At 39.0% G+C, this 22,431-nt stretch overlaps 1 protein-coding gene across 6 annotated transcripts in view; it reads right to left on the bottom strand.

The window, feature by feature from the left end:
• Positions 1-22,431, bottom strand: part of NBEA (neurobeachin) — an 848,497-nt gene that overhangs the window by 128,803 nt on the left and 697,263 nt on the right. For all 6 annotated transcript variants that reach the window (XM_073341812.2, XM_073341823.2, XM_073341834.2 and 3 more), the window contains 3 exons: positions 21,828-21,945; positions 18,845-18,947; positions 10,499-10,614 (listed from right to left, as the gene is read on the bottom strand). In XM_073341812.2, the coding sequence (XP_073197913.1) occupies positions 10,499-10,614; positions 18,845-18,947; positions 21,828-21,945 (337 nt within the window). The remainder of the gene's footprint in view (positions 1-10,498; positions 10,615-18,844; positions 18,948-21,827; positions 21,946-22,431) is intronic.

Here is a 22,431-nt window from a genome sequence, read left to right as displayed (position 1 = left end):
CATAGTTAGCAGTTTCAGCCTGATGTTGGGCCATCACAGGAATCTTTCTCCCTGCTTTCCTCTGAAATCTCTGTACTTCAATACTACTGTACAGGTTGTTCTTTCATAAATGAAGAAGAGCATAATAATGCCACATCATAAAGCAACTCAAGGAGCAAGACTATAATAAATTATAAAATATTCAAAATAAAATAATGTAACTATTGAATACATAAATCACTCATATAATTTATTCTAACATTTATTTATACATATTCACTGAGAGGTAGTATGGCCTGGTGGATTAAGCAAACAATCGTAAATCAGGAGACCTGGGTTATGACTTGCCGTGTGGTTTTGGGCAAGCTACTTAATCTTTTTTTGTTTGTTTCTGATCTATAAAAAGGGGAGGATAATATTTCTCTCTCACCCTCTCGCTGGTGTATCGTATTAATTAGTTAATATTTGTAAAGTAGTTGATTATATAAAATACTATATAAACACTAACCATGGTTGGTATAAATGTTGTTATTTATAAAAGGTTATTCAATATTCATTCAACAATTTTATACTATTAACATATAAAATAAATTGGGTAAATGAATGTTAATATACATTGTGAATGTCGACATAGTATGTACAGGATGTTATAAGGTACTGTATTTATGAATATCTGGATGGACAACAGTGATTTAGTGGTATTATGGGATTATAAATCCTTAATTCTAAACATGCATAAATATCACTGTTTTAACTCCACAAGGAACAGTTTCCTGATTGGTTTTGATTCTCCTATGATCATTTACTGACTATAAAGAGCAGTGTTTCATCATAATACCACTTGTTCGGTGTTTGTACACAAGCATTGCCACTGTTTCATTCCTTAGTTGAATAATTATAAAACATAAACCTGTACTGCTTTTGGTAGACATTGTACCTTTTCAGCAGCTGCAGATTTTTCACTAGCTAAGCTTTTAGAGATTAATGTTAAAGACTGAATATTAAATATTGCAAGTCTATGACACTAATCTACTTGAACAATAAAACTGAGGCACAGTAAATGAGATCTCAGAAATACTGGATATGTTTCTTCATTAAAAAAAACTTTTTAATTAAACCATCCAATTTAATGTTTTTATATGGCACTTTAGTTTTGAAAGTAAAGTGATCTAGAGACAGCTGACAAAGAAATTATAACTGCAATTCCGTGGTGAAAATGTTAATGACAGCAAAATATTGTTTAATTAGATGATTGCAGCATCTGGATTAACACTCTTTAAGAGCGATGTTCCTGTGCTTGTCTGCTTCTTCACACTTTACAGACATTTTGTCATCTCTAGGTCATTAGGAAAGAATTTTTAATGATTTTTCTAGAAGCAAGCAGTTCGAGTTACATCTAATTAGATGACAATAATAAGCCCAGCACATGCAGTATCTAAATATATACATAATTAACCAGTGAGGGCTTGTACATCACAGGGTAAAAAAGTGGAAAATGCTAAACAGGAGAAAAAGAGGAAGGAGGTAGAAGTTGGTCTATGTTCATTACCTGAATGTACCATTTTCCCCCACCAACTTTCAAAAAAGAATAATCCCCAGCCCTTACAGGAAATCATTTAAAAGAAACTCTGTACATAATTACTCCGCATATTTGTTAGAAGCCATGGCATACAGGGATTTTTTTTTAAATGTAAGGTAATTTACATATCTCAAAAAAAGCAGAAATCAGTTAAAAGTCTGGGAATTAGATCTCAAATTTAACACGTTAAAATCTGGGCACCACAGAGAGACCTCAGCACAGATTTGTAGATATAACACTCGTTCTCCCCAATTATTGTATCTGACTGTTTTTTGATTATTTTAAAGGTTCCCCCCACCTATATTCTTTCCAAGTGAGAATAGTAAGAAAAGACCTTTTTTTTTTGTATCACCTAGAGTGTTCAGTTTACCCACATTCTGTTAATATATCACAAGGCCTTTTTTCTGTGAATTTGGAGAAAGAACACCAAGTCAATTAGTATAGTTACTACTCCTTCTACAGCTTCAAAACTAAGGAATCCTTGAGAAGGGGGTAGAGGGAGTTTGGCCAGGAAGGCTTATGTCTACAAGACTAGGACAAAAACCAGGGGCACAGAGAGTATAAAACTGAGATTGATTGATAAATAACAGAGTGCAGTGTTTACCTTTGGGGAAAAAAATCCAAACTCCCTCAAAAAAAAAAAACCAAAAACCAGAGCTGTAAGGATGATGAAATATGCTCAAGTCAGAAGAGAGGGCAGAGAAGAGGTGAAGACCTTAAAAATAGAATAAAAAGGCATGAAAATAGAAGGCTTGGAGGTTACAAAGACAGGTTGAAACAAGCTTTTGGAGATTTTAGAAAATGAAGAGGGCAATTTTGAATTGAATTTCCAGAGGGACAGAAAGCCAGAGAAAGTTATGGAAATCACATGTCCTTGAAAGCGAGTGTTCTGGACTACTTAGGCTTAGAGAACAGTGATTTAGGAAGAAAGCACTACAATAGTTGACACAGACTGTGATTAAGGTCTGGCTAAAGATTGTAAGAGAAGCAGAGTGAAAGATGAAAGTGGACAGTGTTTCAGAGGAGGTGATAGGCAGACTTACAGATAAGAAATAAAGTGGCACAATGAAGGCTTTTCAATGAGGAGTAATCAGTATATGAAGGATTGATTAGGAAATTATGCAATAGCTAGGAACTGAGAATGTGAAGACAGGCATATTGTTTCATCAGGGAAAGAGTTGAGGATCAAGTTGTAGATTTTGGTGTTTGGTTCAGTGATTCTGTTGCAGAGACAGCAACCAATTATCCAAAGCTAACAGTATTACCAGTGGGCAAAGGAGATCTTATGTGAAAGGACAGAGTCACAGATGTCAAGAGAAAGGAAATGGGTTTGAGTCAGAAATCCCACTGGTGAATGTATCCAGCAGTTCCCAAGGCTACTGTGTTTGAATGATTACAATGAAGGATAACATGAGAACATGTGGATGATTTCTTAAGGTTTCATAAAGTGCTAGATGCCAAAATTGGTATAATGGCAGGAAGGAGGATAAGCTACAAAAGAATGGACAAAAGAAGTAACAAAAATATTTGTGAGTTGAAATCTACTGTTTTTGAGAAGAGGAAATATAACCAAAAGAGCTGTGAACTATTTATCAGGATACAATTTGGCAAACATCCATGCTACTTAAGTGGCTAACGTGCGATTCAGATGAAATGAACAAGTCAGTTAGCAGATGCACAGTGACAGAAAAAAAAAAGAATTAATGGGGGGGTATATCTCTCCGTGGTTAAAGATGAGGATATTAAACAGGATGGTGCCATTTAAACAAACAGCTAATGGTCTAAAACTAGCCCATCACTGTCTGCATGAACATTCTTGGTAAAAAAGCTTATACCTTTAAAACAAATATTTCATATTTGTTCCCACTGTGAAGGACTATAAATCTAAAAGTAAAAGAGAGTGTTAGAAATCACACTTTCAGAGAGAAAGCAAATAAAATATGTAATGTCTCTATTGAGTAAGAACTCATTTTTACCACAAGATTTTATAATTATATTAAATGTTCCAAAGTTGCCTATGAAATTGCACACACCACATTTTGTTTTAATTGACTGACTCACATAGTTTATTGAAGGTGTTCTCCTGCCAGCAGTGAATATACCTTTTGCTTGAAACTTGTGCATTTGGACAGTTATCATCTCTACTGTTTTCAATATAGGGAAAATGTTTTGTAGGCAAGTGCATTCCCATATCCTTTTAAGTCTATAGTTTCTTTTTGAACTGAGCAGTTGATTAGGCTGTCAATGATAAATTTTATTCTCCCTTTCAAAACAAAACATTGAGAACATTCTATGAGCAGCAGAAGAGAAGGCAGAGAATATAACAGCTTTTGGAACTGAAATGTATTCTGTAAATTAACAGTTTTGCTGCTTACTAAATGAACTTTCAAAAGGTAAGAAAGCAAGATAAATATGATTTCACGATGATGAAGATGCATTTGTGGTTTTTCATATGCACTTTGCATGGAAGACCATGCCTATTTCATAATAATTTTGCACCATTTGACAGGTTAAGAAGATTTATCGTGTCGCAAGAGTTATAGGACTATTGGAAGAGGTGATAGGACTACAGTGTATGAGGGCTGGAATGAGCCATTTTCAACAAAAAAAACACTAGTGTTTGCTCCCAGCCCCGTAGGAGGGATTTGGCCTTTTCTTAGGTATCTTTGTAGGGGCGTTTTAGGAGATGGTATGGTGGTACCGCATTTTCAACACAGCACAAACTTTGAAAAGTGAAAAGTGATTAGAGAATTTGTAGATCATTAAGGAAGAATCTGGCAGTAGTTCCAAGCAATGCAGACTGGTTTCAGAGAAGGAGCAGCTTTAATTAATGTTCTGCATGATACAGGAAAGCTCTTCAAACATTAATTGCTTAACACCCTATTCACATCCTACTCTGGGTAGTGTGCACAGGAGCTAATGAACGGAACTCATTTAACATAACATGCATTATGGTCTTTGAATCCTTTACTAATCAGCACATTGGTTCCCCACATAGAAAAGACAAATTGTGTTAATGTGTGGCATCAAGACATCATCAGCAAGGGTGAGAGAGTTAAGAAATACATTAGTCAATCTAAGATTGACCAAAAGGATCAGGGAACATAGCTTATCATCTTCTGATGACCTAGATCTTTACACAGGTTAGGCAATATTACATGCGGATGAAACGTCCCTTATCTAAATTTTAGTTTGAATGTCTATTACAGAAAGGCTTCATTAAAGTTGGATATTAATCAGCAAAACGTGGGAAACATTTGGTTAGGCAAGGCGCACTGCATCCATTGCACAGTGAGATTGTGAAGCCATGTCTACACTGGCAATTGAACCACAAAACTTTTGTCTTTCAGAGGTGTTAACACTCCCCCCGCCAAAAGACAAAAGTTTTGCCATGACAAATGCCAGTGTGAACAGTGCATTGTTGACTGGGGCGCTTTCCTGCTGACAACGCAAACTCCGCTAGTTGGGGATGGACGTTTTTTGTCTGCAGAAGAGCAGACAAACAGCGCCTACACTGCACGACTTTTAGTGGCATGGCTGAAGCGACACAGCCATGTCGTTAAAAGCTGTGTAGTGTAGCCATAGCCTGAGGCAGACGGAATTTGCAAGCTTTCAGAAATTTGATGAGCTCACAGCTGGGTGAATACAGGTGAGTCAGTTCACAAAAACACACCATCAAGGTAGCGATCAATTCTGTGTTCAAAAAAAGGAAAGAAGAAGATAACAGAAGCACACAGACAAGCAGATGTAAGCTGTGTCAGGATGAGCTCCACCCTGTCATCTGGTGGTGAGGTGTGGCAAGTTGTGGAAAAGAACTTCAGGGGCCGATCTCATTTGCATAGGCACACCCACCACGCCTAGAATGAGACCATAGCTGCCCAAATGGTCACTTTGGCTGCTGTGGGATCCCCAGTGTCTCTGTTATTGGGGCAGGAAGAATAAATTGTTATTACCCTGATTATGGGAACTGTGCTTGGAACTGTACGTGGCCTTTTGTTATGATGGAGGGATTCACCATCAACTAAGTAGCACTCGCTAGGCAAGGGTCATGGGTTCCCAAACTGTGTGAATGGAGAGAGGCTGGGGACAAGTAGTAATACTTGGTGGCATAGGCCCCTTGGTGAGGGCCTTACATGCTAATTACACTTCCTCCTCTCTCCACTGTGGAATATCAGAGCTAATTTTGATTTCATTAGAAGTCTAGATATAGGCTGCTGAGCTCACTTTGGGCTGACAGTGCACCAGCACTGGGGCTCCCCTACTACAAGCTGAATTCAGCTAAGAGCTGAAATCACTGAGTGTTGTGTTAAGTAGTGGGGGAGCCTGAAGATATATTGTGGAGCAGTTTGTGGGACGGCTGGTGAAGCAGTTCGACGCGGAGCAGTGTGTGGATGGCAGGAGCTGCTTGTGGGCCGTGGAGCTGAGCGAAGGAGTTCGTGGGGCGGCTGGTGGAGCGGAGCGCAGCTGAGCGAAGGAGTTCGTGGGGCGGCTGGCAGAGCGGAGAGCAGCTGAGCGAAGGAGTTCGTGGGGCGGCTGGCGGAGTGGAGTGCAGCTGAGCGAAGGAGTTTGTGGGGCGGCTGGCGGAGCGGAGCGCCACTATGGAGCTATGGGGCGGTCAGCTTCAGATCATGTAAGGTGCCTCTTACCCCCGTCCCATTTCCACCCAGGTTGGGAGGTAAAGCTCTGCAGATAAACTTTCGAACTCTGGGGCTGCCCTGACCAGGGACAGAGACTTTTGGGGCATTGGACTTTAGGGACTTTGGGTGATTTGGGGTTGCTGGACTCAAGAACCAAAGGGAAAAGGGCATGCCCCAATTTGCCTGGGGTGGGTTTTTTTTGCTCATGGGTTGTGTTATGAATCCTGTTGGTGGTGTTTCCCCAACATAATGCCACATTGTTTCTCTCTGTTATTAAAAGGCTTTTGCTACACTCAGACTATGTGCTTGCGAGAGGGGAAGTATTGCCTCTTGGAGGCGCCCAGCGGGGGTGGTATATATTTGTCCCAGGTCACTGGGTGGGGGCTCGAGCCGGTTTGCATTGTGTTATTGGAATGGAACCCCTAGATATTGAACCCGGCCCTTGTTGCTGCCAACTCTGACGGGCAGAAGGGTTACACAAAAATAAGTAAAAACAAACCAGTATTTCTTCAAATCTTGCATTCGGTAGCAGCTGGGTATCTAGAGTGTATATGTAGGGTCACACCGTTACAAGAGAGTTGAACGATGTGAAACCAATAGCAGAGAAACCTTCCTGAGGTCCCCACCCAAATGAGTAATAAAAAAAGCCTGTCTAGCAGAGATAGTCTTTAACTACAGGCTAAATAACAACTTTACTGGAAACTTTTGGGATACTTTAAAGAGGTCTTTGAAGTTTGGAGCTTGTCTATTGCGGGAGACAACTGTCAGCGTAAATATCATTGTAATTTCTATACCACTTCAGACATAAGAATGTCTTTCAAGTCTGGATGTGTTGGTGATATCTGTAGGCATAAATGAGTGGGCATTTCAAAACTGATTAATAATGTACAGTGATTTATCAAGAATATGCTTTAAAAAGGAGCTTTGGAGTGTGTCCACTATCATTCTTTGACAGGGTAACAAGCCTTGGGGATGGGGGGAAGCAGTAGACCTGGTACATCTTGACTTTAGGAAAGCTTTTGATTCTCGCATGACTTTCTCATAAACAAACCAAGGAAATGCAACCTAGATGGAGCTCCTATAAGATGGGTGCAAAAACTGGTTGGAAAACCATTCCCAGAGAGCAGTTATCAGTGGTTCACAGTCATGCTGGAAGGACATAATGAGTGGGGTCCTGCAGGGATCAGTTCTAAGTCCAGTTCTGTTCAATATTTTCATCAATGATTTAGATAATGGCACAGAGAGTATACATATAAAGTTTGTGGACAATACCAAGCTGGGAGGGCTTGCAAGTGCTTTGGAGGATAGGATTAAAATTCAAAATGATCTGGACAAACTGGAGAAATAGGCTGAAGAAAATAGGATGAAATTCAATAAAGACAAATGCAAAGTACTCCACTTAGGAAGGAACAATCAGTTGCACACATACAAAATGGGAAATGACTTCCTAGGAAGCAAGTATCAGAGTGGTAGCCATGTTAGTCTGTATCCACAAAACCAATGAGGAGTCCGGTGGCACCTTAAAGACTAACTGATTTATTTGGGCATAAGCTTTCGTGGGTAAAAAATCCACTTCTTCAGATGCATAGAGTGAAAATTACAGATACAAGCAGAAATATATATTGGCACATGGAGAGAAGGGAGTTACCTTACAAGTAGAGAACCAATGCTGAAGGCCAATTCAGTCAGGGTGGATGTGGTCTACTCCCAATAATTAATGAGGAGGTATCAATACTAAGAGAGGGAAAATTGCTTTTCTAGTGAGCCAGCCACTCCCAGTCCCTATTCAAACCCAAATTGATGGTGTTAAGTTTGCAAATGAATTGTAGCTCCGCAGTTTCTCTTTGAAGTCTGTTTCTGAAGTTTTTTTGTTGAAGAATGACTACTTTTAAATCTGTTATTGATAGTTCAGGGAGATTGGCTCACTACAAAAGCAATTTGAAATTTAAACAGTGTAACGCTGTTGCAAAAAAAGTGAACATCATTCTGGGATGTGTTAGCAGTAGTGTTTTAAGCAAGACACAAGAAGTACTTCTTCCGCTCTACTCTGTGATGATTAGGCGTCAACTGGAATATTGTGTCGGTTCTGGGTACCACATTTCACGAAGGATGTGGACAAATTGGAGAGAATCCAGAGAAGAGCAACAAAAATGATTAAAGGTCTAGAACATGACCTGTGAGTGAAGATTGAAAAAATTGGGTTTATTTAGGCCAGAAAAGAGAAGCCTGAGAGGGGCTATCATAACCTTTTTCAAGTACGTAAAGGTTGTTACAAGGAGGAGGGAGAAAAATTGTTCTTCTTAACCTCTGACGATAGGACAAGAAGCAATGGGCTTAAATTGCAGCAAGGGAGGTTTAGTTTGGATATTAGGAAAAACTTCCTAACTGTCTGGGTGGTAAAGCACTGGAATAAATTGCTTGGAAGGTTATAGAATCTCCATCATTGGAGATTTTTAAGAGCAGGTTAGACAAACACCTGTCAAGAATAGTCTAGATAATACTTAGTACTGTCATGAGTGCAGGAGACTGGACGAGTTGACCTCTCAAGGTCCCTCCTAGTCCTTTGATTCTATGATTCAAAGGGGCTAGAAACAGATGTTATTTACAAAAGCTGCTGACAGAATTATATTAAAAACATAATAAGGAAATTATGGAGGAAGGATGATTTTGTGGTTAATGCATTGAACTAGGACTCAGGATATCTGAGTTAGATTCTCAGTTCTACAACAGACCTCCTTGTGTGGCACAGAGCAAGTCACTTACACTCTGTGTCTCAGTTTTCCAGCTATATCATGATAACACTTCAATAGCTCACAGGGGCCCCTCAGTCTCTTCTGTTGGAGCTGGTGTACTTTGTATATATAATTTAATATTTATTGAATCATAGAGAGACTGAATGACTCTAGAGCCTGGTGGTTAGGGAACCCACTTGGGAAAGGGGACACGCAGGTTCCATTCCCTGCTCCAGTTAATATTTAATTATTATACAAAGAAAGTAGAACGATTTCAACAGAAAAGATTGAGATCTACTCCAGAATATCTTCCTATAGCCTAGTGGTTAGGGCATTCACTTAGAAGGTGGAAGATCTGGGTTCTAGTCTCTGACTCACATCTAGCAGAACTGGGATTTGATCCTGGGATTCCTGGATAAGTGCTCTAATCACTGAACTATTGGGCAAAAGGGGTTCACAGCAGAAGCGCCATATTTCCTTCTTTCTTCTCCAGTGGTTTTGTGAATCTATTCCCCTCGCCCCATCTCGTTCCCCCAAAAAAATTGTGGCGCCAAAATTATTTGGTGAATTATTTGGCATTTTTTGGCAAATAGATTATTGGTGTGAAAAAATTCACCCAGTTCTAGTCAGAGTAAATGAACAGGTGAGGTGTTAAACCTGGTTTTGGATACATGAATTCCTTCAGCTCTCTGGCCTGAGGAACATATTAGGGAGGACCATCTCAAGCATGAAAATGAAAACTAAGTCAAGCGGTGTGTCAACTGTAACACTGGAGTACAAAGTGATGTTGATATGCTTGGTGGAGTTAGTTTTATTCACAATTAGAGCTCATTGGTGTGGGATACATGAGAAAGTTTTCCTATGGTGAGATTCATGAGCAATTTATATGCTGTGCTGCTGGTGTTCGGTACATTTTTTGTATATCATACAGAAAGCTGCATCTTTTTACATTTCAAATCACTCCTGTTACCAATATATAGAAAACAGGAAGATGGAAGTGGGATTGCCACTATTACTGTTTAATTAGTGACAACTGCCAGAAAAACTCTTCTTTTACTAATAAAGAATGGATATCTATGGAAGTTATTTCTCATTTTAAATACCTAATCTGATATTATAATTCAGTACAAAGAACTAAAAGAGAAAAGACGCTGTAATCTAATCATACCACAATCCAGGTGACAACTGTACTAGGCAGAATACTGTTGTTATTCTGCTGTCTAGTTGCTGTTGCTGAGAATGACAAAGTAGCGAAATTACATTTTCCCATTATTATTTCCAGACACACTCTGGCAATGGTTTGTTGACTCTAATAAAGCTTCAGACAAAGCTGTCAGCAGAGGAAATGGCAGAAGCAGAGCAAGGAACTACCTTCACAACAATAAATGAATCGAAAGCCTCAGTGATAGGTTGTGCATTTTCTGATAAAATTTAATGTGAGTGTTTCAGAATCTATCATAAAACTGCAGCTGAATTCCAGAGGGATAAATATATTCTATCAAGTCACGGTACTCAAGATTTTGACAAACATAAACATATTATGAGGGATTAAAAAAGAGTTAGAACCTTACCGGCTATAGTATTGAGGAACATCAAGTATTCAAAGTTAGAAATCTCCCGTCGCTGCCAGCGCTGAGTCATGTTGGAGGACTTATAAAGCTGTCTGGGAGTGGCCAGAGATATTCTCCTGGGAATTAAATTTAAAGAATGTTTATTTTAAGAGACTTGTTAAATTTTAAAATACAGAGCAAACTTATTGGTATGATTTACTTGATGGTGTCTCAAAGCCTTTTTATTTTGTTTAATGAAGTCAACAAAACACTACCACTCTTATTTGAACAAAGAAATATTTCTTATACAGAAATCTCTCTATATTTTATTTTAGCAGTGCTATAGCACTGCTAAAAATGCTAAATCCTCTGTGCCTTGGTTTTCCAGTTTTAAAATAGGATAACACTATTTCCATACATCACAGGGTTATTTTGAGGATAAATACATTAAGGTGAATGAAAGATGGCTTTGAGTGCAATATATTCCAGAATCACAGATGGAGGATATTTACACACCAATAAAATTAGTGAATCCCTTCCCTGCAGCCTGCCTCCCCTGCTTTCAACTCCAACAAGCTCCAACACCAGAGACTTTACCTTATATTTACTGTAATGAGGGCAGGGTTTGTTGAGGAAAGAAAAGAGGGTGGTGTGGAAATAGGCAGGAATTATTCCCTTTAGCTGTTGGCGTTAACTGTATTCAAAATTAAGAGTGGCATTTGCTTGCAAATCCTGAGAACTGAACTTCAGGGCAGGCATTTATTAATTATTTATTAATAATCAATTAATAATAATAATAAACTTTTATGCTGTGGTAGCATCCACAGTCCAATGAAGGATCAGGGTCCTATTATACAACACATTGTACAAACAGAGTTAGACACAGTCACTGTCCCAAACAGAGTTACCAAAGTACACATTTTAGCTCCAATACACAGCCATAATAACCCCATATTTAAGACTTCCAGACTTTATTACTGAGATTCCTATCTAGTAATGAAGCTACACCTCATAAACCTCTGTTGGTATGTCTATAGTCGGAACGCTGGTGTGGTTCCCACCTCCAGAAGAAATATGCTCGCACTCATTGCCAAAAACTGTAGTGTAGCCATGGTAGCAAAGGCAGCTACCCAAGTACATACTCACGGTGTCTGGACAGGTTTGTACTCAGAGCCGCTACTCCCTCCTGCTGCTGCTTGTGCTACTACAGCTACACTATTTTGAATGCACTAGCTCAATGTGCGCTAATATGTATATGTCTCTTCAAGCTGCGAATCACACCCCCAGCACCTAGTGGAGACATACTCAAACATTATAAAACATAGCAGCCCATCATCTTAGCAACACATACAGGTTGCTAAGTCTATAATCTCGTCCCTCCATAGGAATAATGCTAGCTGTCTAAGAGATTGCGTTGAGCTCCATGAGCATGAACGCCCACAACAGCTACATTTCAATGGAAAAATATAACTGTTGACTAAAAAGGGGAGATTTGAGTCTGCAGGAAACAGAACTTTCACAGCAGCTTGACCAAGTCTCTGGAATTTATTCCTACAAAAGAGTGCCTGTGTACCTCACCACTTTCAAAACTAATTCAATACTCCTTTATTTGACTTAATTTGTCCTGAATAAGTTCTTTACATACACATATACACACTCTCTTTCACACAGAAACAAATACATCCAATAAACTAAGCAAGCTATGTCCCCTACAAGCTAGAAAGGAAGAATGAGATTGTTATTTCTATTCTTAAATACTTTGGAAATGCTCAGATATTACAGTTCTAAGGCCCATATTAATACCCACATATATAAAATATTGTGTACATATATGTATGAGTGAAAAATATAATTATGTATTTACAGATCTCTAAAATGAAGATATTGCTATTTGAAAAAGATACCTTTTAGAAATACAGTATGATCACATTTATGATAGACCGTATTCTGGTACTGACCTCAACCTTAGCTATATTGGCCCCTGGCTTTATGGGTGTTTGTATAAGTTTATACTTAGGGACTTTTATATTACAATTTGTGACATCTAGGCCCTTTTGGACACAGTTTGGTATATGGATTCTTGACTCAAACACTAATATCTCTGCTGTTGTAAAGAGTCCTGCTCAGAGATTTCTCAGTCCGTAGATGGCTGAAATAATAGTCCATAATGGCTCCAAAGGAACCAGTCAGATCTAAAGACGTTAATTTAGCTGACGTGTATTCAGGCTTATGTGTATGCTGCCCTTTTAAAGAAACAAAAGACAAAAAATTTAATGCTGCAAAGTCACCAGAACATCTATTATTTGAGTTTCTGTGGCTGAGGTTTCAGATCCACCTTTCTGCCAAATAGTGTTAAATCCCTGCTTTCTAGTTTCTACTGTATGCCTTATTCTTGTCCAATCCACAATTTTCCCAATCACATTTTATTAGTGAAAAATAACATAAAACATTATAGTAACTGCAACTTTTATTATAAGTAAAATAAACAATATGCAATTAAAATGGGAGGATCTGAAAAGTTTGACCAACTATGAATAAATATATATAAATTTTATTTAATTATTTGTGGCCTACATTTTCAACAGTGACTAGTGATCTGATGTTTCACAAATTCTGGATGCCCACCTTAAGACACTTTTAAGTGGCTGATTTTCAGAAGATGGTTGCTCAGCACTTTCTGAATATCCGGCCCCTTTAAAAGTGTCAAGTTGGGCAAAAACATTAGTCATTATTGAAAACGTGAGCCATGTATTTGCACACACAGATGTTTACATACCTGCATATAGAGTGGAACTCAATTTACAGATCAGAGAATGAACATTTGTATGCTTAATTTGAACACACAGTTACCTTGACTTGTGGATATAAATTACCAGTGATTTGCGAAAAATAGTGATGCTTACTACCTGCACACTTATTTGAAAACCTTAGCATCCATCTCTCTTCAACAGCTGCTGAACTGTTGCCAGTTTTTATATTCTTATTTCTCTACAAAATCTAGGGAATCCAATGGTACAATACATCTGACAAATATGCAGCATACAACGCTCAGATTAATTTACAAGAGATTTCCATTATGTTGTATGTCCCCGCCCCCAGCCTTCTGAAACAATGTGAAGAACTGACTAAGCATATTAGTAACTTATATAAATTATACATAGATTAACAATTAGTTTGTAAAGTGTAAGCTCTTCCCCTAAGACACTGTGTGTACGATCAGATACAAAAAATACATTCATTAATTAAAATAAATAAATAAAATACTACTACCACTAATAAATAAAGATCAGTACAATCTACTAATTTATTTTAACTTGACCCAAAGTCTCCAAGGGATTCTCACAAATCTACAAAATGTCCATGAGTGCTACATTTTGCATTTGAATATCTGATTTAACTTAAACACATAGGAAAGCAAATGTACCCAGAAAGCTCCCTACTGACTATATATCTAAGGAATTTCAAAGAGTGTAAGTTATTTCAGCAGCGGCTGAAATAAATTATGCACAATAAATTGGTTCCATACCTACTTGTTTCAGGTAGCACAGGAAGAACCTACTGCTGTATGTTTTGCTAAATCCTCCCATCTTTGATCAAACTACACCTCTTTTCGGAAATGCTACCACAAATGTGGAGATGTTCATATGGATCTGCTATCCTGGCTTTTTGGAAGATAGTAAATTCCCATCAGATCAATACCTTATTGTGCAGATTGCAGGCAGACCGCTGATATACAGTAAGATATTCCAACTTGTAGAGCGGTACAGTGTTCTAGATAGATTTACTAAATATCCTCATGACACTTTGTAGGAAAAAAGTTACTACATAAGTGTGGTAGAAGCTCTTTTATTACATTCATTTTCCATTTAATTATCCCCAAAGCTGTCTGATACAAAATCTCCATTAGTACCTCACTAAAAAGACAACACCTGGGAAGAAAAGGCTTGGAAATGTCACAGGCTCTTTCTGACTGAGGAATAGTCAATGTTCACTCTTAATCAAAGCTGTAAAAGGCTCTTTATGCTAAAATGACATCCAATTTGATTTTCTCCACCTCTCCTTTCACCAAGAGCAATGTCTACAACTAGCTTGACTGAGGTTTGGAAATCCGTAACTAAGTCACTGATACAGAACAAGGGGTAGTACTGAGCTGACAGTGAATTGAGTCACCATGCCAGCTGAAAGAGATGTTGTTCTTCATCAAGTGACTTCATCATTTGTATTTTCCCCCCTAATAACTTGAGGTATTGTTTTATATTATGGACTATGGCCCGCACAATTTCAACTTAAGGTGCAAGGACATCTTTAACAGTGAAGCACAATAAAGCATCTTTTACCAATTCACTTTGATTTTTGCACTCTTACAAATTAAAAATCACTAAATCAAGTATTTTAATTCTGAATTAAGGTATGCAGGGATTCATCCATTTTTTCCACAAACAACTTCAATCTGTCAAAAGAAAGGTCCTCAACTGTATTTTGGACTTCCCTTAGAAAACTAGAGAGCTGAAGCCAGGAGGCCCTCCTCATGACTATCACCGAGGTCATAGAATCAGCAGATATATCAGCGGCACCCAGAGAGAGGCCTGGAGAGATGTTCTTGTGAGCAGTTGACCCTCTACGACAGGGGTGGCCAACCTGAGCCTGAGAAGGAGCCAGAGTTTACCAATGAACATTGCCAAAGAGCCACAGTAGTATGTCAGCAGTCCCCCATCCACTACCCCTGTCCATCCCCCAGCGCCTCCTGCCCACCGGCAATCCCACCAATCAGCGCCTATGGGTTCTTCCCCATGCCTCCCGCCCACCGCGATCAGCTGTTTTTCAATGCGCAGGAGGCTCTGGTGGTGAGGGGGGAGGAGTGAGGGCATGGCAGGCTTGGGGGAAGGGGCAGAGTGGTGGCAGGACCTGGGCCTGAGCAGGGGGTTGAGCAGTGAGCACACTGGAAAGTTAGTATCTGTAGCTCCAGCCTCAGAGTCAGTGCCTATGCCAGGAGCCACATATTAACCTCTGAAGAGCCATATGCGGCTCCGGAGCCACAGGTTGGCCACCCCTGCTCTACGATGACCCCCTGGAACTGCTCCTGCTGGTCTGTTGGAAGATGCTCAATATATGCATTCGACTTTGAATAGTCTGTATGGCTGCATTTCACTACGAGGGCTTGATAATTGGCAATCTTTAATGGTCACATAGCCAGTGAAAATGACTTACACCCAAACAAATCAAGATGCTTTAAGTCTCTATTGTATGGAGTCGATTTAGCATCATGCTCTCTGCCATGTTCATTCTCAGCATCAACCACAAATTCAGAGTTCTTGGAGAGGCCATAATATTTTTTATCTGCCTTCTTACAGGTGGGTGGTACTGTACCCGGGCTATGTCAAATTATTTTTGCAGGGTCTATCAATTCCTCGTGAATAGGTAGTGCGATGCGGGCAGATGATGAAGTGTACAGAATGTCAAGTAATTTATGCTGCGACGTCCTCCAGTGGAATTTGTAAAGATTCCGCTATCTTTTTAATGAGGTCCTGGAACTGTTTATAATCATCAGATAAGGACAGTGGAGCAGGCATGACAGCTTCATCTGAGAAGGGGGAAGAGATATTAGTTGCAGAGGTATTCTCTTTGTCCAATCTCATTTCCTGCTCCTCAAAGGTCTCCTCTTGTGGATTAGGAACCCTAGAGAGGGAGGCAGGTGAGGACTGTCTGCTCTTCTCCTGGTGAGAAACATTAGGGGCCCTTCAGATAAGCTGTCCAATGGTCCTAGTACTGCCACTGATCAAGCGTGGAGGCACCCAAAGGTGGCCATATCAGCCAGGTGGAGCATGACTCTCACAAGGATCACCCAACTCCTTAGAGGTCTCAGGATAGAGAGTTCAATGATAATGGAAGGGAGAGTGCTGGACAGAAATGTGGGAGACTGAGGAAAAGTCCCCATTGTCTTCCTCATTAACATCACTTAGTAGAGGTGGAGAAATCATAAAGAAAGGCAGAAACTCAGTTGGTACTGGGAAAATCTTCAGGGATTAAGAGGTGGGTCAATACTGAGAGTGGGTCGGTACCGAATGAGAGATTCAGGTGTTTCTATTACTGCCAAGTCCTGAGGAAATTGAAACTCTTGAGGTACTGGAACAGTGGATGGTACTAATGAGACAAGCTGGGCAGAGGTAACGGTGGCAGATGGTGCTGATGGTACCAAAGGTCTCATGCACTATGATGAATAATCAGTAGGTGTCAGTCTGGTCTTTTGCAGAGCCAAAGGGCTGCGTACTGAGGTCCTAGTAGAGACTTTTGGTACTGATTTAGAAGAGCTGGTCTTCTTCTCTGCACCAGTCCAATCACCTGATAATACCGATTTTTCAGAGCCAGAACCTTTAGAATTCTAGGCTTGCTGGTGGTCACAGTAGCTGAGGAACCTGCAGCCTCGTGGGTACCAAGTCGGAGATCAGTAGGTGCCAAAGCAAGACTGCTTTCTGGAGTCCTTTTGAGAGGATTCCAGGGATTTCCTCTTTGATGCTCTAAAGGAGTGTTGCACCAAGGAGGTAGAAGCAGTCGACCTGTTTGGAAATCATTATACCAGGGGAGTACCCTGGCTGGGGTCAGAGGCTGATCAAAGCAAACTCTCCATCATAAGGAGATGTAGTTTTAGTTCCCAGTTCTTTATAGCCCTCAACTTTAATTGCAGACAGAAATTACACTTTTGGGGAATGTGTGACACCCCAAGGCAGTGAACTCACTGGGAGTGTCCGTCACTGATTGGGATAGTCTCTCAGCATGAAAGGCAACATTTAAACCAGGAGAATGGTGGACTTTAAATTTAAAGGGTTTAATTTCTCCTGAGGGGGAGAAACAAAGAAAATGGATGGAGGATAATGGTCCTTATCCTAAAAGTATAAGTAAAATCTTTTATTTAAAGTTTTTTTAAATTATAAAATTACTTCTGCTAACTAACACAAAGGAAACTTGAAGAACTAACACTATTAAGAATGATAGAAAATTACAGTTAAGGTAAGCTCAACTCAAAGGCTGCTGAAGCTCCGTCTCAGGCTGAGACAGTTGAGAAGGAACTGAGAATGGTTTGCCCACACAACTCTACATAATCTTGGTGGAGGGCACAAGGCTGCGGGGGCTCCATGCATGGGCCAAACAGACACTGCTACTTAAAATCTCTGATCTGACACACATGGGGCACAAGTGGACCTAGAGAGGAACACCCATAGGGACACTACTCAAAGAAGGAGGAAGAACTTCTTCACACAATGCACAGTCAACCTGTGGAACTCACTGCCAGGGGATATTGTGAAGAAGTTACTCACCTTGTGCCGTAACAATGGTTCTTCAAGATGTGTGTCCCTATGGCTGCTCCACTGTAGGTGTATCTTTGTTGGGCATGGGGTGCAGATACAACTACAGTGGAGCACAAATAGGGACACTACTTGAAGAAGAATACCAAAAGTATAACTGGGTTCTAAATAGAATTAGATAAGGAGGATAGGTCCATGAATAGCTATTCATCAAGATGGTCTGGGATGCAATTCTATACTCTGGGAGAAAATAACAGGATCCAAGATTTTAAAAAGTGACTTCTCTTTTATCCTCAATTAACAGGTGTCCAACTTGAGACACTTTAATGGAACCAGATTTTCCAAGGTGGGTGCTCAATACTTTCTCAAAATCAGGCCCCAATAAGGTGTTTCAAGCTGGGCACCCAGAAATTCAGGCACCTGAAATCACTAGTCACTTTTGTCCTAGTCATAGTTAGGAATGTATGAGGAAGGAAGAGTATTCATCTTGTTCATTCCTATGGCTGTTGGGATTTTTGTTTTTAATTATCTTATTAACACTATAATCCCTGCTCTGGAGGTGAGGACCTTAATGACTGGGCTATTGGCTGTTCTGGAATGGGCTCTATTTCACTTCAGCCACTGGAAAAGGCAAAAAATCCAAGCAAAACTGTTTGGCAAAATCAAAATATGCCCGACCTCAGTTCATGTCTTTAGTTTTAATACTTAAAGCAGCATGTCAATCTTTGCAAAAATGTCACCTCAAAAACAAACAAGCACACTGTTCTTTCAGTGTTTAAATAACAAACAATTTCAATCAGCTGTATTCTGTTTGCTCATTGGAGTGTGCTCGTTTGCTAAAGTGGTAAAAACAATTGCTGATTTAAAATACTTTTACATAATGCTGGTTTTCTATAACAGCATAACACATAATTAAGTTAAAAATATTGTTGCTCAAGAGATCCTGAAGTGATGGGAATTCCAGACCCCGTGCAGGAGTGATATTTTAATATTCACAAATATCAACCATTCTGAGTTTGCAAGCATATAAACACAATACGGCATGAAATATTTTAATGACAATTACCTTGCTTGTGGCAAACCATAGCTGGTCCCCACTCCAACACGAGGTAAGCTGTACACAACCTTTTTTACTGTTGCTTGGTCAGGAAAATTAAACATAACCGAAGCTGTGGTAAGAAGAAAAAACATGACTTAAAACACCACAAAAGTACAGAACTCTGTTTCTCTACCAGATAATTCACAATATATTTTCAAAAGGCTTCTCAGAATTTATTTGGAAAGATAATCCAGCTAACACATTTATCTTCCTGTGAACCAAGGGTCTTTAAAACTTTCAGTATCATCAAGGCTGGAGAATGGGTGCTTCTGAAAATGTTCTGTGCTCTGAGTAATACAGTGTTAAGCTAATTATCTTATTTTGCATTAATGTGTATCCCCATCTTGCAGGAAATATAGATTGTGTGTTGCAGGGGAAGGGTGGTATGTCACACATTCAAGTCTATTGTTAGGTTGTAGAGCCTTCCAATGGGTTGTATGGAATTCAGTCCAGTGACTAGTGCAGTCAAAACTTGCCAGATCAGGGACTGGCTGAATACCTCCCCTCTTCAGCTGAAGGGCAGAACTTACATCACTGCTCCCACATACTGACTAGACTGTTCACACACCTCACCAACAATCTGTTCCCGAGTCTGCTTCAAGGTAGCATTTACACCTTTAGAAAACTGATTGTTTGGGCCAATGCATAATGTTTGTTGAAGTGAAATTCCTGGCACACTTCCAACACCTATTTTTAGGTTTGGCAGAATTCTATTTTTATTATAATTTCAACACATAATATCAAAGTTAATTTTTAAGCTTTTAAAATCTTTATCTCCTTAAATTTCAACAGATGTGCAAAACTGGTGCATGTTTAAATATATATATATATATATATATATATATATATATATATATATATATATATATATTTTAACTTTCACAAATATGGTAAAGTATGGGGTGATCAGACAATTACTTATGACAGAAGATGTTGAAATTCAATAAGTAAAAGCTTTATAACCATTAAAATACAAATGATCAACATCACATATCAAAATATGCAAAGTAAACAGCCTTAAAATCAAAGTCTAACAAATTCTCAAGAAGCACTTTTCTTACTTTGCCTATCTGTAAATTTTGATCATCAACAGAAATATTTTTCATAAATTTCTGTGTCCCCAGTAAAATTGATGTTTACCAACTTTTACTGATAAAACTTTAATCCTTCCAAGCCTAACTTTGTTCAGCATGAAGGGAATTTTCCCCCTCAGAAGCCTGGTGGGACATTGGTGTTTTAACACTTTCCAGTAGCGAATCTAATAGGTGCTACTGATTATATTAAACTTTTGTGGTAAAATCATTGTATATGGTTGTTCTGTGTGCATTTTGGGGATTGTGTTCTGGAGACCCACTTAGTGGAAAAGATTCTTCTGGTTTGTCAACATGGCAGGAGTCAACTGGAGGTATTGTATCCCAAACGTGAGCACAGAGCTGGAGATGAGATAGCTATGGTATGCAGTGAGTATTAAAGTACAGATGGGCTTTACTACTGTGTACAGTTTAAAGCACCCCTAAGTCTGAGTTCAGTTCTTCACATGAGAAATGGGTTGGTTAGGGGATTTTGGTCTTTTTCCATTGGGTTGGATTCCAAGTTGGTTTCTGTCAGTTTGGGAGATCAATATGTGCAGTATCACAGAAATAGTATGAAAAGTGATTTACTTTCAGATAAATTCTGAAACTCGACATCTTTATTTATTTCAATAAAGGTTGTAGGCCAATCAAGCTAACTAGACACTGTGTGGAGCAAACCTAGCCAAATAATTCAAAACAAAATTATTTGACAGATGTCAACTCTTTTAGTATTTTTGAATTATTCATGAACAGAACTACAAATATTTCAAATTAATTCATTATTCAAAATTATTCACTTTTTTCAACAAATAAATTCTAGCTCAGAAGATCTTTCATTAACAGTTCATTGTGAATAGTCAACATTTGTGCTGTTATTGATTAGCTTTGTTAACTAAATAGGCAACTTGGACAAATAACAGTACAAATTTCAAATTGTATTTTGAAATATAAAATTTGAAAATTTCACTTGGTTAATTAAGCTATTAAAAAAATCACTTTTGGCATATATCAGCCACTCAGGCTTAAACCCTCCCCCCTATTGTTGTTGTTGAGTATGTGCGCTAGTAAAGCTATTTCACTAGAATATTTTCAGAAAATGAAAGCAAAGGGTATGAGGACATAGCAGAAGCAAATCTGTTTAAAGTTCTGGACAATAATGCATGTGTGACAGAGTGCATGGAGTGAACAGATGAGCCTGCACTCTGATCACTCAGCTGTTAATTAGGTGCCCCTCCAGAGGAAGCTGACTGGGGTAATCAGACTGGCAGGTTGGGTGGGATAAACATTCAATTAGCCATCAGCCCAAGTCTCATAAAGAGGTACAGGAAGGAAGTGCCAGGGGAGGGGGAAAGACAGAAAGGAACAGAGCTAGTTAAGCCCAGTCACATAAAAGCTTCAGAAAAGGGACACCTCTGTTCTCCCCAAGTCCTGAGGAGAGGGCCAAAAGCACTGCATATATTGTAAACAGATTGTTGTATGGGGACTAAAGTGATATTGGTGGAGGGAACTTGAAATAAAAGGTCACTGACTGCACACCTCATGCAGTCTGTGCAGTTTCTGCTGGGAAATAGATAGGAGAGGATCCGTGCCCTGTGACAGCATGGAAAATAGTAGCAGCATTTACCAACTTCAGTGTGTGGTCTTTATTCATCAAACTTGCTGTCAGAGTGCCAAATTAAAATCCATATTAATGGCCCATTGGCAAATATTTTCTATATCAGATGTAGTGAATAAATACAAGTGTGAGGGATTACTGAAGGAAAATAGCATTTTTCAAAACAAATGACAAAGTTTTAATTTGGGGATGAATGGATACCATCCATAAAAACTACAAGCAGATACCTTATACCAAATGAATGAACAACATAAAGACATACTTCTATTTGCCATAAACACTTCCAAAGCAGTGTTCTGGAGAAGATAACGTCTTGAAAAAACAGCTCGAATCTCGCTGAACATCCATTTTCCATGAAGGCCTTCTGTGTAGGCAAGAACCTAAAATAAATAAGGGAAAACAGACACTTATTAGAAGATGTTTTGACAGTACCACAAGTTTTATGCTTCAACAAAGTCAGGGTAAGCTTATCTTGTTGAACTTTATGGCACTCAAAAACATTTAGTTCAAAGGTGGACTGAAATGTTTTTAAAAGATAAAGCCTGGTTATAGTCAGAGATGTGGCTGTAAACATGGCACCTTCATAATGTGTATATATGTTTCTCATGTGTCATATCAACTTATTTTACTTAGATTAAAAAAAAGTCCTGCAGTCAAGCACAGGGGAGTGAATAAAGGTCACTTGCAGATAAGCAAGCTATAGTCTATTTTGCCACATGCATGAGACAGAATTGCCTGTTAAGTTCTGAATCCACAGTTTTATTGTTGATGATGTGTTGTATAAAGTAAAGAAATAATATGACTTGATGGTCAAATCTCTAATTTGAGTTTACAGGGCTGTGAGTTAGAAAATTCCGTGAACCAAT

The sequence above is a fragment of the Lepidochelys kempii genome, chromosome 1 (assembly GCF_965140285.1).
Source record: "Lepidochelys kempii isolate rLepKem1 chromosome 1, rLepKem1.hap1, whole genome shotgun sequence".
Classification (NCBI taxonomy): domain Eukaryota; kingdom Metazoa; phylum Chordata; order Testudines; family Cheloniidae; genus Lepidochelys; species Lepidochelys kempii.
The sequence above is the reverse complement of the archived record's forward strand: the minus strand, read 5'-3'. Positions and strand labels throughout refer to the sequence as shown.